The sequence below is a fragment of the Colius striatus genome, chromosome 3 (assembly GCF_028858725.1).
Source record: "Colius striatus isolate bColStr4 chromosome 3, bColStr4.1.hap1, whole genome shotgun sequence".
Taxonomy (NCBI): Eukaryota; Metazoa; Chordata; class Aves; order Coliiformes; family Coliidae; genus Colius; species Colius striatus.
In genome coordinates, this window is record NC_084761.1 from 56091135 (window position 1) to 56108371 (window position 17237).

The 17237-nt window shown below is 34.6% G+C and overlaps 1 protein-coding gene across 3 annotated transcripts in view; it reads right to left on the minus strand.

Moving 5' to 3' along the window:
• FSTL5 (follistatin like 5) overlaps positions 1-17237 on the minus strand; it is a 296370-nt gene that overhangs the window by 214128 nt on the left and 65005 nt on the right. For all 3 annotated transcript variants that reach the window (XM_061992991.1, XM_061992992.1, XM_061992990.1), the window contains exon 3: positions 5852-6100. In XM_061992991.1, coding sequence (XP_061848975.1) covers positions 5852-6100 — 249 coding nt within the window. The remainder of the gene's footprint in view (positions 1-5851; positions 6101-17237) is intronic.

The following is a 17237-nucleotide window of genomic DNA, read 5'->3' on the forward strand; positions in this document are numbered from 1 at the left end:
TTAAATTTCAAATTCTACCAGTGAAAAAACTGATGTCCATGGACTTATTTCTCTGTGTGGTAACAAACAGCAGTGATGCCCCCACAAGTAATTTTAAACTTCATTAGGTTTTGTACAGAGATTAACTAGAGAACACTAATTCCTCATCACTATATGAATGCAGAATACATAATGGGTTAGAGCATATTAACATATTTATTCCAGTGTTGAAGGAATTACTATACAAAGATTGGGACTGCACCAGCTACTTAAAAGGTCTTTGCAGTATGTCTTTAGCCAGTCAAATAAATTGTTATATGTATTTGTGTTTGAGACTTGTGATTGCCCCATTGCACATTTTAGAAGTAGCAGTTTAATTCAAAGGAAGAAAAAGAGAGTAGAGTTCTAGGCTTTAATTACTAAGCAGTACAAAAATTACTGGCAGTAATGAATGCAGGGTATGTAGAATGTTAATTCAGCGTGTTGTATGCATGTACTCATAAATATTTTGCACTCCATTTTGCAGATTCAGTGGAAGATATTACATATGTAGGACTTGCATTTCTGTTAGTTTAGGAAATTTAAGACAATTGTGGGCAATTTGAGATGTTTGTAATAAATCTCATGAGCAATGCAATTCATGTGGATACAGCAAACTAGAACGACAGTGCTAAAATTAAGGTCATGGTTTCAGAGGGCAGTAGAAAGAACCAGTTTTACATTGGTTAGAGAACTACTTTCTGAAAAAATGCTGAAAGAAACAGAATATATACCTGCCATTAACAGTGATTTTTACCACTCTGTGAATGCACAGTTTGTAATGTTTATATTTAAAAACATATACAACCCCTGCATGAAGTCATAGTTAAGAAAATCTTAAATTCTAAATGGTGCACTAAAGTGAACATATGTAGATCATTGGCTTAATTCCTAATATAAGTCAAATTATTCCTATGTTCTAGGAACATGTTTTAAGATGAAGCAGAATCTTTGTTAGTTAGCCTTCTGATGGTTCTAAATGATTTCTCATATTTCTTTTCATAATCTAGTTTATGTTGATTATACATCTGGAGTGGTGGCTGAAGCCTGTCAGTTTATCAGCAGCAATCTTAAGGGTGTATGCTATCTACAGAAATTCTAGTTTTCATGAAGAGTATAACGATGGTTTTGAGAACTTCAGAGAAGCCAACCAATGACAGCCAGAGTAAAAAGCGAAGACATCTTAGAAAAAAAGTTCTTTTCCAGACAACGTGCTCCATCAGAAAGATTGGCTAATGATCAACATTAATTAATAAGTAGTCAAGATTTATGTTTAAGAGCAGAGGAAACATTTCCTGAAGTGAAATTTTTAAGATGACAGAGACTTATATGCTTGCTTTTTAACTACATGAGCACCAAATGAGATTAAATATCAGTGCTTCTAAATGAATATGTCAATATTTTAGGGCCAGTCTTAGACCACATTCACCTAGGGCACAGATCACATCAAAAAAAAAAAAAAGCTTAAAAAAATAAAAAAAATCTTTGAACTAATCCTGTTGCAGTCACTGGACAGGATAAACTAAGGTTCTAGAACTTTTCTGTGGGCTACTGTTAGGACATAATTTCATTTAACTTCCCCCAGCCTTCTTTCAAAAGAGAAAGCCTACAGCCCTTCCTCTAGTATTTGCTGAGTCTATTTGTGAAATCCTATTTTGTTTTTACTCAAGAGATCTGCTGTATACAAAACAAGTTCTAAAGCTTATTTTGAATCTGTTCCTGTCGCCTTGTTTGATAATTTTTAGTTCCTTTATTGCAAGACAAGGCAGTCTACTCATATTTACCGTCAGCATGCTCCGATAATTTTGTATGTCTCCTTCCTGTCCCTTACAAGACATTTAGTATTTTCAGTCATTCTTATTGACATTTTCTGAACTTCTTCCAATTTTCCCCATACATCTTTTGAAATTTTTCATAGTCAGCTCTCATCCTCATAGCCTTGAACAAGATAGTGTCAGCAACAAACTTTATTACCTAAATTCTTACTTTCTCTTCTGGGAACAGACTGCAAAGAAAACATTTTAGCAGTCTTCAGAAATCTGACATTTCAGTAATAGCAGCCAGAAATCTGAAGCTCACAGACAATTCACTGAATGAAAAATGAGACAATAATAGAAAGAGAATGAAAATAACATTAATACTATAAGCATGCTACAGAAGCTACTTAGAAGTAAAAAGTCACATATTAAGTAGCTTTATTCCAGAAATATTCTATAAAAGTCACAATACATAGGAGTATGCTACATTCCTGAAGATTCCTAGTAAAGTGCAGTTGTCATTATGATTGGGTGTATCACTGTATAGAAACCTTTAAATTACAAGCAGCTCAGGGTGCAAAGATAATATAAGATTAATCTTGTCAGGAGGAAATTTTCAGTCTCTTATTTAGATTTACAGACCTGGATTCAGAAAAATCAATTAATTGAAGGTAGCATAAAACCAAAAATATAACTGAAACTTATTTAATATCCCACATGGAGCTTTCCACTACCCATTACATTGTCTCCTACAGGAATTCAACTCCAGCCTTCTAAATTCAGCACAAAGCTATTCATTTCACAGTGTCACTTCATAAAACAAAGTTAGTGGTAGAGGTACTAAGTAAAAGAATTCAGGTCCATTTGAATCACCACTCACTCAGGCTTGTTAAGGCTATGACTAGTGACACGAATGGGTTGTAAAGTAGTATCAAGCACAGCATAAGCCAGATGGTCAAATTTTTCTCACATAAAACAGTAAGTTGCTATGAAACACAAAGTGCATGGCTTGAGAATAGACAGGACACTGGAAGCAGGGAGCATGCAGAGGCCAGCTAGCCAAAGAACTATGTTGTTAGCAAGCCAAGCGAAGCAGTGCCAAACTTGAATGGTATCAGCATATCAGACTTCACAGCTTACACTCTCAGTAACTAATGAATACACTAAGCTCTGAACTATGATTTTTGTCGCTAACATTTCATTCAGTTCATCGTGTTTCGTCTTTTTCCTACAACTGAACTCACCAAATTGGCACTTAGCCATATCTCTTCTCCTTGATACGGTCAGTTTTTTCCTTCACTCCCTTATTTCCTGTCCTTTGCTTTCCCTTGTCTCTTACCTTCTTCTCTATTCTATTCAGGAATTAAAAACTAATGAAACCAAAAATATTATAGTCATCAAGGCTAAATAAATTAGCAGCCAGTCAGTTGTTCACTTCCCTATTACTTCATTCTCCTGAAATATGAAAAAATAACTTAAAATGATACTTAGACAGAAAGTTCCTTAGACCACAAAGGATTTCCTAAAGAGTTCTCTTATGTTCTTTGAATCATCTTAAATATTTTAAAATATCTTTAGATAGCTAAGGCCTGAGCAAGAAAGCTGAAGCCTGAGCGCACCTCTAAAATTGATTATGGAACTTGCATTTACCAACATTCAGTCACAGGACACTGGACTTCACAGTCAGGAAAGAGAGGACTTGACAGGTACAGAAGATACTTCTAACAGATCTAAAAATAATTAGCTCCTTTGCAGAATACATGTTCCCTCTATATCAGAAAAAAATTGAGACAGATTATCTCAGAGTAACTCAAAGAGTCATAATCAAAATCTAACCAAGCCATTAGGAAAAATCGTTCAGTGTCTGATGCTAAACAACACGACAAGCCAATAAGCAGCTGACAGAAAAACTGCAATAAGAGCAGAGACAACATAAGTTCTAATTTAGCATGGCTATTAATCCATGTAAAAAAAATATACAAGTAACATAACAGCCTCAATCATCAGGAAAGAAAAAGACATACTTAAAACTTTCTACTTAATTACTCTTTTATGCCTGTGTTGTACACATTTTGGCTAAAAATGTATGATTTAATTTAGCATGAGGTAATAAAGATAGCAAATGAAAACAAAGGAGTCAATGAATCTGCACATATCCATGTCAGTCATAGGCATGTGAAGAACAGTTCATATACTCTATTAACTATTCCCAGTTTACATATAACACCTGTCAGTCTACAATGGGGAAAAAAAATGAACAGATTTAGTGATAATAGTCTACAGTATAAAAGATTGGTAACAGACAAGAATCTGAAGTTTTAGCTTAAAAAAAACAGCATATCAGGACAGTATAGCTTTGACGTAGCTTTCACTACGTCAAAATACATCTATCAAATGTTTCAGATAAGGCTTTTTGTGAAAGAATCAATGCTTGTAGTCTGTTTTTTACACATACAACTAAGGTAAGATGCATTTCTCAGTGATGTTAATGATATAAACCAAAGATCTCTTTCATTTAGCAAGTCAATCCTTTAACTCTGCTCATCATCTAAGCCTTTTAAATGGTAATTTTAAACCATTAAGTAGAACTCATGATGTTTGAGATAAACTATAAATCATTCCATTACAAAATATATTATTTAAATAATTATAGTTACCTAGTGGCTATTGTAATGTTAATCAGGTACATAGAACATTTGTTTATAAAATTTTATTCACCAGACACAGAATAGTAAAGTGTTTTCTGGTAAGTTTACCCCTTCAAATAAACCATATTTCTTATCTTGTCTGACCTTGAGTTCAATACACAATCTTTCTGAAACTTAAAATTTATCTATGAAGAAATATTTCCCCTCAAAAACCAAAGATTTAAAAAGAAAAAAAAAAACAGTATGAGGATTTCAGACTCACGAAACCATTTTACCTAGAACAGGTAAAATTGAAAAACCTACACATTTAGAAATGCCCAAGTATCAACTGCATAAATTCAGCGAGAAAAGTTAACCTGGAATATTTTTCCAGTGTTTGCATTTGAACAACTTGATATTATAATACAATCTTGAAAATTCTGACAGATTGTAAATGCAATATTCTAATTTAGATTAATATTCCCTACAAAGGAGAGTTTCATTTAATGGAAGCATTTTAGTAGACTTCTTGCTATAGTGATAGTAGTTATTAGTTGCTATTATTTAGAATGCAGTTATATCCACACCATATAATGTTGAGAAAAGTAGAACAATCTTTAAAAAGAATATGTTAATTCAACCCCTAGATAGACTCATTAGAAATGGGCTTATTTACAGACATTTCCTCCCTGGAAAAAGCTATCTATATGTTTTAATCACTAAAAACATTCTGCAAGTCTGTCAAAGAACTCATAAACATGCCTAATCAAGGTCTGTATTGGCAGAATTCCATAAATTCATAAGGTGTGCTCAAATTACTTAAAAGAGAGCAAGATGCAGTTGTTGACACTTTCAATATAAGATGCTTAATATTAGGTGTATCTCTCGGCTTTCAGGTTGGCACCTCTCAGCATTAGGAAGATTAAAAAGTGCTAAACATGTATGCTTTGGTAAATACACAAGTAAACTGCATTGTCCAAATTCAAAGCAAGGAAGACTAAACTAGCCATGAACAAGCTACTGGTCTGTCAGCTTAAATATCAAATATGAGCACAAGTCCTGCATCCTTGCAAAAACCCCTCTGAAATTCTAAATTCTGTTTTTCCTGTATCTGAGATTGATATCATTCGGGCTTTGGAACTTTGGAATGGAAGTACATTCAGATGAACAAGGTCAACAGTCACATTTGTAAGACAAGCTGTCATGGATTAATTTCCAGGAGACAACTGGTTTATTCAGGTTAAAAAGAGGTTATTGGCCAGAGCACTGACTGTGAATAAAAAGAAAAAAACAAAAATCTATGTCATATTTCTGCAGTGATTAAGCCCATATACAGACTTTGAGCCACTTCTTCACTGTACGCTCAGTGTTGCCTCAATATAACTATAATCAAACTGTTTGAAAACACATCAGGTAGCAATATTTCATATATTGCTCAGTCATACTTACCTTTGAAGAAGCAATCTTCATTGTGTACAATGGTGATCTTTTGCTTTTTCAGACAGGCAGTCCTGTGCACTTCGCAGTGGTTTTCATAGAATTCTCCATCAGAACCACACACAGGCTTGTAATGTGGCTTGCAGTGTTCCATGCATACACACTCAGCTTGGCCAGTCTCCCCGTTCACAACACAGTGTCTACCCAGACCACAATACTTGTTCTCACATGATCCAAAATAACTACTTTGATCCATATATCCTAAAGGGAAAAAAAAAACAAAAAGAAAGAGTAGCTTTGAGATACTAATTACATTTTGTTTCATTGCATACAAGACACAGAAAGAACTGTTTTATGTACATGAAGTTAGAATATGTCCTTTTTAACATCCTTGACTAATGCTAAATATAGGTCAGCCTATGTATTAGATGTTAGCAAATGTAATCTTTTTATCCTGATGAGGTATACTTTTAGTCATTGGCATGTGTTAATTAACTAATTAAGAGCAATATCTAGTAATAAGATTTACTCTTCATTAAAAAAAAATCACAGTAAATCATGTCTTTTTAAATGCATGTTGGAGTTTGTCACTTTAATATTGCTACACTATTGCACATAATAGAACATTCCATTCTCTAGAATTTAGAGCATGGAATCATAGAACATCTCAAGTTGGAAGCAATCCATAAGGATCATCAAGTCCAACTCTGTGCTCCTCACAGGACTGCCTAAAACTAAATTACATGACTAGGACCATTTTCCAGATGCTTCTTGATCTTCAACAGGAAGATAAAACAGACATTTGTACATTGAGACTGATATGCAAGAGTAGCCAGAGTTGGATCAAGGCCCTTAATCTATATGGAAAATGTAAAAAAACAACCTCTATTGTGGCAAAACAATGACATTTCAGGGAACAGAGCATGGTAAAAAAACAGGACAGATATCACATGAATAGCAGCTAGAAGTCTATTGGTATTTCAATATGACAAATGAGATTTGGATAACAGAGCTTTAAACGGGATGCAGCAGAGGTTTCTTCTGGCCACAAATCCCACTTCTCTCTTCTTCTAGGACATGGAAATGGATTGTCTACTATGTAGACAAAAAGTAGCCTACTATGTAGGCTACTAAAGTAATTTGTCCACTTTCTATACTATCTGTACCACTGCCACCATGTAAAAAAAGTACTGTGGTCAGTAGATCTTTAGAAATACATAGTAATATTTCCTTAGTATATCCTCAGTTTTCAGTTTGTGCACCATATAACTAACTATACTATCACCTCTTTGCAAGGTAAAGGCTATAAGAAAAAAAACCCATAAACCAGAATTGTCAATTGAAATTACCAAAATGTGAATTGTTCTGATACCATAATTGTGTCCTAAAACATAAATAAAAATACTTAAATGTCTCCAAATGTGGGAATAGATACTGCTTTTCACACTTACTTCATTGTATTCTCTTGCTGTACACTCTTCATCTCCAGAACAAACAACAATTTAATCCCCAAATACTATATATACACCTGGTATTCTAATCCTTTGCAATACTTTGCTTATGCTCACAGCATAGCTGAATGATACTTGGCTGCACCATAAAAAAAAGGGATGAAAAAACAAGTGTCAATTTATAATTTGGTAGCATTAGATCTGTTTTCTGTAGTGAAAACACAATTTGTTAACACCATAGTTGGACACACATTGCTTCTAACCACTAAGAATTTCTGGTTTTCACTTCAGTAGCAGACGAAAATTCTTACTACTTTTTCTTCTTAAGCTTATGGGTCTATCAGACCTAAGAGAACAGTGCTTTGATTCTTTGTATTCTCATACAACATAAATTTTCTACAGAGAAATGTACTACAGAAAGCACACTACCATGAAATTTGTCTCTAATAGGACAAATGCTTTTGCTGTTCTATTTTATAGCAATGTGAGCACAAAATTGAGATGACTACATATTCACACCACATGTTGTGTATCTGATATAATTACATTAAAGAGATTTTTATACATGTTGATGAAATAGTTTAGACTAGCCTTGTGGTAGGTTTAACTGCTCATGCACTAAACTGACTTGGGCAAACCCAATTCAACGTTCAAAACTTCCCATAAGCTTTTGCAAACATTCTCCCTTGTATCACCACTATATACAAACACCAGATATTAAATGACAGAAATTAATGTAAAATCTACCTCCTTCTACTATCGCTAACCTCAAAAAAAAGTCTTGCAATGTCCAGAAGTACTTTACAGCACAGGTCATGTCCGCATGTTCTAGAAACACAGAACTTCTTTGAAGCGCTAGAACTGTTGTAGTTCGAGGCCAAAGTCCATAAATCATCACTATTTCTGTTTTCTGAAGTGGAAGATAAATATATCAATCTGACAACCACTCTAAATTATTCAAAGGTGTGTGGTGACTCAACAGTGCACTATGCTGTATATTGCTGTGGAAGTAGAAACCAATTTAAGACTTCACTTGGGACTTCATTTTAGTAATATAATTGAATCTGATGCCAGAATGCAAAACAGTTACCTTCAGATGAGGGAGAATGATTTGCATAACATATATTGATATTTATAATATTGGTATATGTTAGCATATATCAGTCATGTACATCAATAAACAACTAAGCTTTCTATTCTAATTAAAAATTATATTACTTTGTTATTAAATGTTTTATAAATGTCTCCATTTTACACCATTAACTATTCCAAAATAAGACATGTATTTACATACATCACTGCATAAGCAACTTCTGTTGAAGTTGATAGTAAAGTTCCCATTGACCTCAGCAGAGGGAGAATTCTTTCTTGAGACAGTCTTTGCCTTAAGTTCAGCTATTTTTAATGTCTTCAGCATGTTTAACAAGCACTGTTCTGTGCTGGTTTTAATTTTGGAAATTGCAGATTGTCTGACATTTAATGAAAAGGAGCAGCTATGCAGCACTTCGAGTGTTTTATAGTATATATTTAAGAAAAAAAGATTAAATGTTTTTAAAAGCCCATCAACTAGTGGTTACCAGATCACTCATAGGAAAAAAAAAAACGCTCTGCAATTTCAAATGAGGTGACAAAATGTTTACTACATAATTTTGATATACATTGGAACTAAAAGTGCACCCAATTCTCAAAATGTAAACAAACAAATAAATACTAAACAATTACTGTGAGATAACAATAAATGAGTTTAGACTTTTTTTTTAAAAAAAAAAGCTAGTGAAACCAAAAAATCTATTAATTTTAAGACTACCAAAAAAACCCACGTGGTTATATGTAATAACATAAGTCAAAACATTAACTTTATTGTGGATGATCAAAACAAGTTAGTAAAAGGTGCAGAGCACATGCAGTCTTTTTGGATTTTTTTCTTTCACCTGAGTGAGTGATAAAGCACTGAGAGTAATTAAGAAATGTCGTAAAGAATTAATTTAAGTAGTACTAAGTTAAGTTTTTCCTTCCTGGATACTTATGTTTTCTCTTTAAATTTATAGGGAATTATTAATGAAATAGTGGGACCACTGGACCTTTAACTCACAGGAAAAAGGCACTGAAACAAAGGAGATACCACATGTTTTGAAAAGGCTTAATAAGGGACACTTACTAGCTATGGATAAGAAGCACTAGCATTTTTTTGTCAGAGCTGGAAAAAAAGGCAAAATGTTTGAACAAAATATGATGATACAACAATGTCAGTAAATTTGTTGTTTACAGATATATATCATCTTCAAGTCTTATTTCATTGTCAAATAAATCTTTAAAAACACAGAGATAAAAGTCTGATATCCAAAGAATTTCCGTAATCTTAAAAAGGTTTATAAGATAAAGGCAAGTAAAGCACAGCTTCATTACTGGTCTGATTCACTGTGGCTACACAGACCTCAGTCTTAGTTCTCACTGGTAGAGCTACTAAAGCGTATTAGGATTCTTATCTACTAAGCTTTTCATGAAGTTGCAGCTGTCATCTTGTCTGTATCATGGTAGAAGAACACTCAGTATGTAATGTGGCCCTCAAACAAAATCAGCTTCTTCTACTTTTCACCATTTGAGCTCAACTTGGAAGAATGACTATATTTGGCAAATCATTTTATTTATATTTCCAAATAAAGTTGTTCCTTTAGGTAGCAATAATTTTTATTTAGGAATAGAATTTCTTCCTGTTTAGGTACAAAGCTAGAGGAATCTCATAACTGTCAAACAAGAACCATTTTTTAACTCCATGTGGGCTATGACTTGCAGCCCAATCATGAAACACCTGACTATTTCAGCGACTCTCGGGAAATCACTACTACTACTTTTCCTATCTGGAAATTAATGGAGGTAGACTTACAACACAGTGATTATGGATGGGGGCTTTGAGTTTTTTGGGTTTTCTTTGGAGGAGGATTGTTTTATTGTTGTTGTTTTAACACTAGTGTAGACAAGTCTTCCAAGTCTCCTGGGACAAAAATGCTTAGGATTTGGCACCCATTCAGAGGACTACCACCTCCCTCAAAGGTATAAAACAAAAAATCCCACCGAGTGTTTCTGTAGGCTGTTGTTCTACCTTAGTATTTAGATTTAGAAAGTCAACTAGTCCAAGATGAACTTAGAATCTTACACTGGATGTATTTCAGTGATTTAGTAGAGAAGATAAGTAGCTGAAAATATTCAGTATTAAGAGACTGAGAACGTATGAGCTGACAAATGTTCTATCCATAAAAACTAGTATCTTTCCTGCAGTTTAACTGGTATTGGTTATGTGATGATAGGTAAGTCTGTTTTTGTCAAGTGCAACACCACAACAACAGGAAATTATGTACCCATATTAGCTATGTATTCTCAATATTTGGCCAAAAAAAGTGTAATATCTATGCATTATGAGAAGATCTATAGTACCATGGAAAACAAAATGTACTTTATTCAAATCAAAACTAAGTCAGGAAACATTATGATAGCCTTAAGCTATAAAACACCAAACTCGAAGAAATATCATTAAAAATGTATTATGCCTACAACAGCCAAAGCAGTCACATAACTTTTTCCAGTTCTCTGGAAACTTAAAATCTTAACAGATACAAAATTAACAAAAAAACCAAACCAAAAAGAAGAGTTTTCATTAAAAAAAAAAAAAAAAAAAGAGAAAGCTAAATTGGTTTTGCTTTTAGGAAAAATGTAATAAATACAGTTTCAAGATTTAACTTAGGATTATTCAAACATGTTTCCTAGCTAAAGGCTAGTTCAATAGCATCCAGAATTGAGCAAGTTTTAGGCAATGATTGAATCATTTGCACTTGTGAATTAAGTGGATGATTTAGCATGCAAAATGCTCACAGGAATATACATTTTTTTTGTTTAGTTAATGAGTTTAGGGAAACATTGCACATGGAAGCCTTGGAAATTCACAGCAGTATGAATCACCACATTCTCCATTTGGCCTTAGGCTGAAACACACAGACTTTCTGTACAATGACCCTTTTCTGAACAACTGAGAATTATTTTTTTTAATTTCCCTAATAACATAATTTGCATTCACGGCTTTTATCACAACTTACAGCATTATCTGCATCTAAAAGAGGCAGCTGTTTTTCTAGGCAATATATAAATATCAACGGTCCTGTCCAATCTCTCTCCCCTCCAAAAATTAAAGTGATTCTGTAAACAACAATTCCAGCTCTACAGTTACATTTTTGTTCAATATATTACCTATGCAAAGCCCAATGAAGACTGTAATCCTAACGATGCTAGGTATTTAATGTAGCCTTTAGTTTAATATGAAGCAGAAATATCTCAGAGAGAACAGTAGAGAAAAAACAAAAAACCCAAACCACAAAAATAACCCCCCCAAAAAACCCACACCACACCAAAAAAAAAAAACCAAAAACAACCAACGAAACCCAAAACCCCCCAAGAGAGGAAAGGAACATTGATCACCACCTACCATCCTACCATTAACACTAAACAGACATTTACACAGACAATAACCTCAGTATGAGTTGTGAGTATCTGCTAATAAATATTAAAGCTCTAGACTTCTTTTTTTCAAACTGTAGTATTTCAATAGCAGTTCAACAAATTTTGATCTTCCTAGCAAGAATTACACTGACTGAACATGTCACTAAATCTGCATTACTCATTTTTCAGAAATTTTGGTATATGAACTTCTGTAATTTAGCACTTTTTATTTATTTATTATAAGAATGTTTTGGAGAAGGAACAAAATTTATGGAATAGAGTCGATTATTTGAGAGTAAATAAAAAAATATTCATGGTTTGTCAATATAACACTTAATATAACACATATAAAATTCACCGACAGAGTTAACATCGTATTTTAATAAAAGAGATACAGTGATTTGAAGTCTCCTTACCAATCTTTCTCTAAACATGGTATTATAGTGCCTTACCAGTGCACATCCCTTGATTTTAAACTGTAGCATCTTTGGTTGGTTTTTGTGTAAGCCTATATTATAAGCAAGCAATGCAGTTTAACAGCTATCTACTATTTTTTCTGCATTCTAAACTCTAATCAGATTAACTAAGCTTTTGGACATACTACTATGAATTTCTATTTCATGCATTATTCTGAAGAGACAGTACCTCTAGAATACGGTCATTTGAGGCAGAGTGGTGGTGTGTAGAGAAATCTCACTTTTGGTCAAGGATTTACATGCAAAGTAATTTTAATGTGTCTTCTATAAATTATATCTAGGAATATAGTTTTCTTACAAATTCTTAAAGTGACAAAGATGTTCATGTTTAGTCGCTTTTTCTATGACTGACTTACTCTTAACAATTACAGAGCATCTTCAGTTTAATTTTTCCTATTGCAACACGAAACTCACAGAAGTAGAAGGAAATATATGCCCAGAGCTCCAAAAATCACCTTCAAAACCATAACTTGTAATGGCTCACCCTTAAAAATAATCCAGTCTCACATTCTTTTCAAAGTAAGAATAAACTCAGAGGTCTCTCTTATTTTCAGTTAAAATTGCTTTCCTGTCTCTTCACATTCAAATTTTCTTAAAATTTACTTTCCCCTCTCAATTTGTTTGGAAGCTTAAGTTTAAGCATGGGAAGGGGCGGGGGGGGAATAGTCAGTTAGCTGTCACATACATTCTTTGTCTACATGCAGCAGTGGAAGCAGAACAGAAGAGGAAGAGGGATCAATGTCAAGGAACTATAGCTAAGAAAGAGTATTTAAATAGGAGCATTTTTCCTGACTGCAGAATAACAAAGCTGATAATAAAAACCACAAGGTACAACAATTAAGTCCAAAGCACATTCCTTTTAACAAAAGCAAAGAACTACTTCTCTGTCCAATTTGTTACAGAAGAAAGGAGTAAGACTTACAGCATCAAAAGTATGAAGAAAAAAATCTTGTGGAAAACAAAAAAAATCTTAAAATTATGGTCCTTGACCATAAGGAAAATCATTATAGCAACAATTCAAACACAGTTATACATTGAATATAATTATTATCACAAAATAAAGAAAGGCCACCTGGAACAGAGTCCCATTCATAGAGATGAAAGAGTATTCACCAAAACATGATGTGAATAGCTTTTCTGAGGACATCAGATCAAAAGTCTGAGAGACTCTGTTGCGTTGTATACTTAAGGTATAACCCTCTAATGTTAAGAGATAGCTGAAAGAACTTCCAAACATGGCCAATATCTAGGCACACATCACTCATTAACCACAACCTAACCAACAGCCACAACCACAGCCTAACCATACTCAGATACAAAAACGACAAAAAAAAAATTAAAACACTGGATAAATTGTGAGAGTTTTAAACCACAAAGTAGGATTAAAAATATGGAGTTCAAGATAATAATTGCACAGAGAGAAAACAATGCTAGATTCACTTAAATCAGTATTTTCTATGTTTTAAAAGTTTAAAATAGCTGTACAGCAAGATCTCTTAAAAAAAAACAGGAGTAGAAAAAAAATTTTTTTAGAATATTGCTCTTCTTCTCAGGGGACTTTCAAGAGCAGAAGTGCAAACTTGCTTTGAAGAAGATTGAACAAGAGTGAGTTACTCCCATTTCTGCACCAGAAAGAATTCCTCTTTACAGCTCTGACAAGCAATTCCTTGTGGTGTACTCTTTTCCATAACTGCTCACCTTGGCTGTCACAGAAAGCATTAATTTGGATCTCTTAAAATTTTTCTGAGAGTTGGAGGCAAAACAGAAGTTCATATTGGCAGTGCTAGTGGTTCAAAGATGGGAGGGTGGAAAACAGAAAATCAAAGCAATCACCACAGAGCAGCATAAGCCCCTGCAATTGCAGTCTCCTCCCCCAGCAACAGCCACTCAGCTCCCACCCCTCAGCCCTGCTCCTGTCTGTAGCAGTGACAGTAACTCAAACAGGTGACTGATCAGTAGTTTGCTGTTTCAGGATTTAGTTTCAGCATCAACTAAGTAAGTTGATGTATTTCATACAACAGTTTACTTTGCCTATGCCTGTAATTAATTTTTGACTGAGTCTTGTACTGTCCTCTTCTCCCTGTCCTCCTCCAAAAAAAGGTCAACCCCTCTGTAAAGGAACTGTAAGCACTGTAAGGACTTGCACCTGCTTAGAATTTGACTGAAATCTTCAGCTATGCTCAGCAATTTTGGTGAGGACTAACTAACTGAAATAGACACAAACATTATGACTGCATGTGCTTTCTTATTTTAATCTCCAAAGTCAGACTAGATGCACTTAGAAGGAATGCTTGTCTCATGTAATCAAATAAAGTGACTTTTTCCCCTGTAAATTAGGAATAAAATAGAAGAAAGTATCACACTTCTAAATGAATAAAAATGCAAAATGTGAGTGAGCAAAAGGAGAAGAAAAACTCTCTGATCCTGAGAAGATTTATGTGTTGCATACCTAGCTATTAACCTGAAAACCACCAAAAGAAAGTGGCAGTCGGTCAGAAACTGTCAGCATAGCAACTTTGCTCATGTGAATCCTTTCTTCTTTCTAGCACATCACATCTTTCTTGAGCAAACATCATAGAATTTTGTTTCCTCAGAAAAATGAAAAAAAAAATCAAATCATACCTCCTCTACTTGAATCAAACACATCACACAAGAAAAAGAGAAGACGTGAAAGCACAACCAGAAACAGCACTAGATAACAATACCTACTTATTAGACAGAAACATTTCTCACCTTCCAGAGCCTTTACATGCTCCTCCACCTTTCTGTTAGCTGGCCATTTCTGGGCTTTTCACCTCCCCAGTGCTAGGTGCAGCCAGCTGCCCACTGCTAATAGCTCCCTCCCCTTTTGCTCCAGCTCCCCCTGGCTGTCCTGGGGCAGTCACCAGTCAGCAGTTCCCTTCTCTCTGATGCAGGAGGCTCAGCAGCTGCTTATTCCTCTCCAACGATTAAGAAGACTTTCTGTGGTTTCTTGGCATGCCTCCATAAACTTTCTCACTCACTTGCTGTGCTATTAAGCATATTCTTTGTCGTCAGCGCATAACTAAACATGCAGTGTTAGGGTAATGGTTGGACTCAATACTCTTAAAGGTATTTTCTAACCAAAACAATTCTGTTACTCTAAAAGATTATGACAATGACAAGTCCACTGCACAGCCTCTCTTCCAGAGCAGTGCCTTGTTAAAATTTCTGCCTGAACCAAAATTGATTTCACCACCAAAGTGCTCCTGGGCAATGCTCTGGCTCTGTGCTCAGGACCCAGACAGCAAGGTCTGTTCACGTGCTTGTGGGAATCAAAAAAATCATGACAAAGTTTCCTTTACTGCTAGGAAGTGGTCTTCTGGCACTATATTAAGCCTTGTAAATGCCCTTCATTGATGACCATCTTTACTTTTAGATTAAACTGGTAAAACTATTTGTGGGCTCAAGACATGCTCCTTGCTTTACACAGGAGAATGGAAAACATACACAGATCTGAAATATACAACTGAAAAAATTTTAGGTAAAGAGCACTACGGAGTTTATATGTATATATAGACTCATGTTTTTTGAGCAATTTTAAGCCAGTCATTCATACTTTCAAAAAATTCCTTAGTTGTACCTAGCAGTTACTGTGTTTTTCTTTCTCACATATTTCCTTTGTCATTTGAAAAAAAAAATATTATTTGTTTAACATTAAACCAGTGGCAAATGCTCTAAACAAAGTAAAAAATGACACATTTGCCTCATCATATATATATGGACCTTTATTCAAATAGATTGTTTTCAATTGCAGAATAGCGGGAAACCCTGTATTCTACCAAATGAGTTACCCAATGTCACCAAGATCAGGAAATCTATATCACACTGACAACAATTTTGAAAAGGTTTTAGTTTGAACAACCTTTCACACACTTTAATACTTATTTGAAATACAGTTTTCATAAAATCACAAAAGGCTAGCTTACTTCTCAGTCAGGCAAAATTGCTTATTTAAAAAATAAACTGATTAATCAACAATGAAAAAAATAAGCAAAACTTTTCAAATTGAGTGGAATTTCCCTTTTTCTTAGTTGAAAAAAAAAAAAAGGCTGTTAGGATTTGTCTCAAGAACCAAGGTAGTAACTACTGCATCATAAAAATTTTTTTTAACTGTTCCTCTAAGATAAATTTTCACATTAATATATTTGTCAATTTTCAGTTAATAGTATAGCACCAAAGAGAAACCATTAACCAGTAGAATTTTTTAGTAAAAAATAAATTTAGAAAATAATTACTCATATAGAAAAATAATAAAATAAACAATATATAAATATAATAATTTTTATATAGAGAATTCCTAATTCTATTTCTTTCACAAAAGTGATAGAAAAATTAGATTTAGTGAGGGAAGTTAAGGAATTTTTCAAGTATATCAGCAGCAGAAGGAAGACGAGGGGGAATGTGGGCCCGCTGCTAAATGGTGAGGATGCCCTGGTGACCAAGGATGCAGAGAAGGCTGAAGTACTGAATGCATTCTTTGCTTCAGTCTTCATGGCCAAGGCTGACCCTCGGGAAGCCCAGTCCGTCAAGGATAACAGGATGGCCAGGACAGCAGAGGACTTGCCCTGGGTGGAAGAGGAAGAGGTTAAAGACTTGTTGGCCAAGCTTAAAGCTCATAAGTCAATGGGTCCTGACGGGATGCATCCTAGAGTGCTGAGGGAGCTGGCTGATTGCTAAGCCTCTCCATCATTTTTGAACAATCATGGAGGACAGGTGAAGTGCCTGAGGACTGGAGAAAGGTCACATCAGCCTTCAAAAAGGGCAAGAAGGACAACCCAGGAAACTACAGGCCAGTCAGCCTTACCTCCATCCCTGGAAAAGTGATGGAACAACTCATCCTGACATATGAAGGAAAAGATGCTTATCAGAGGGAGTCAACATGGCTTCACTGAGGGGAAATCCTGTTTGACCAACCTGATAGCCTTCTATGAGTGCATAACCGGCTGGCTAGATGAGGGGAGA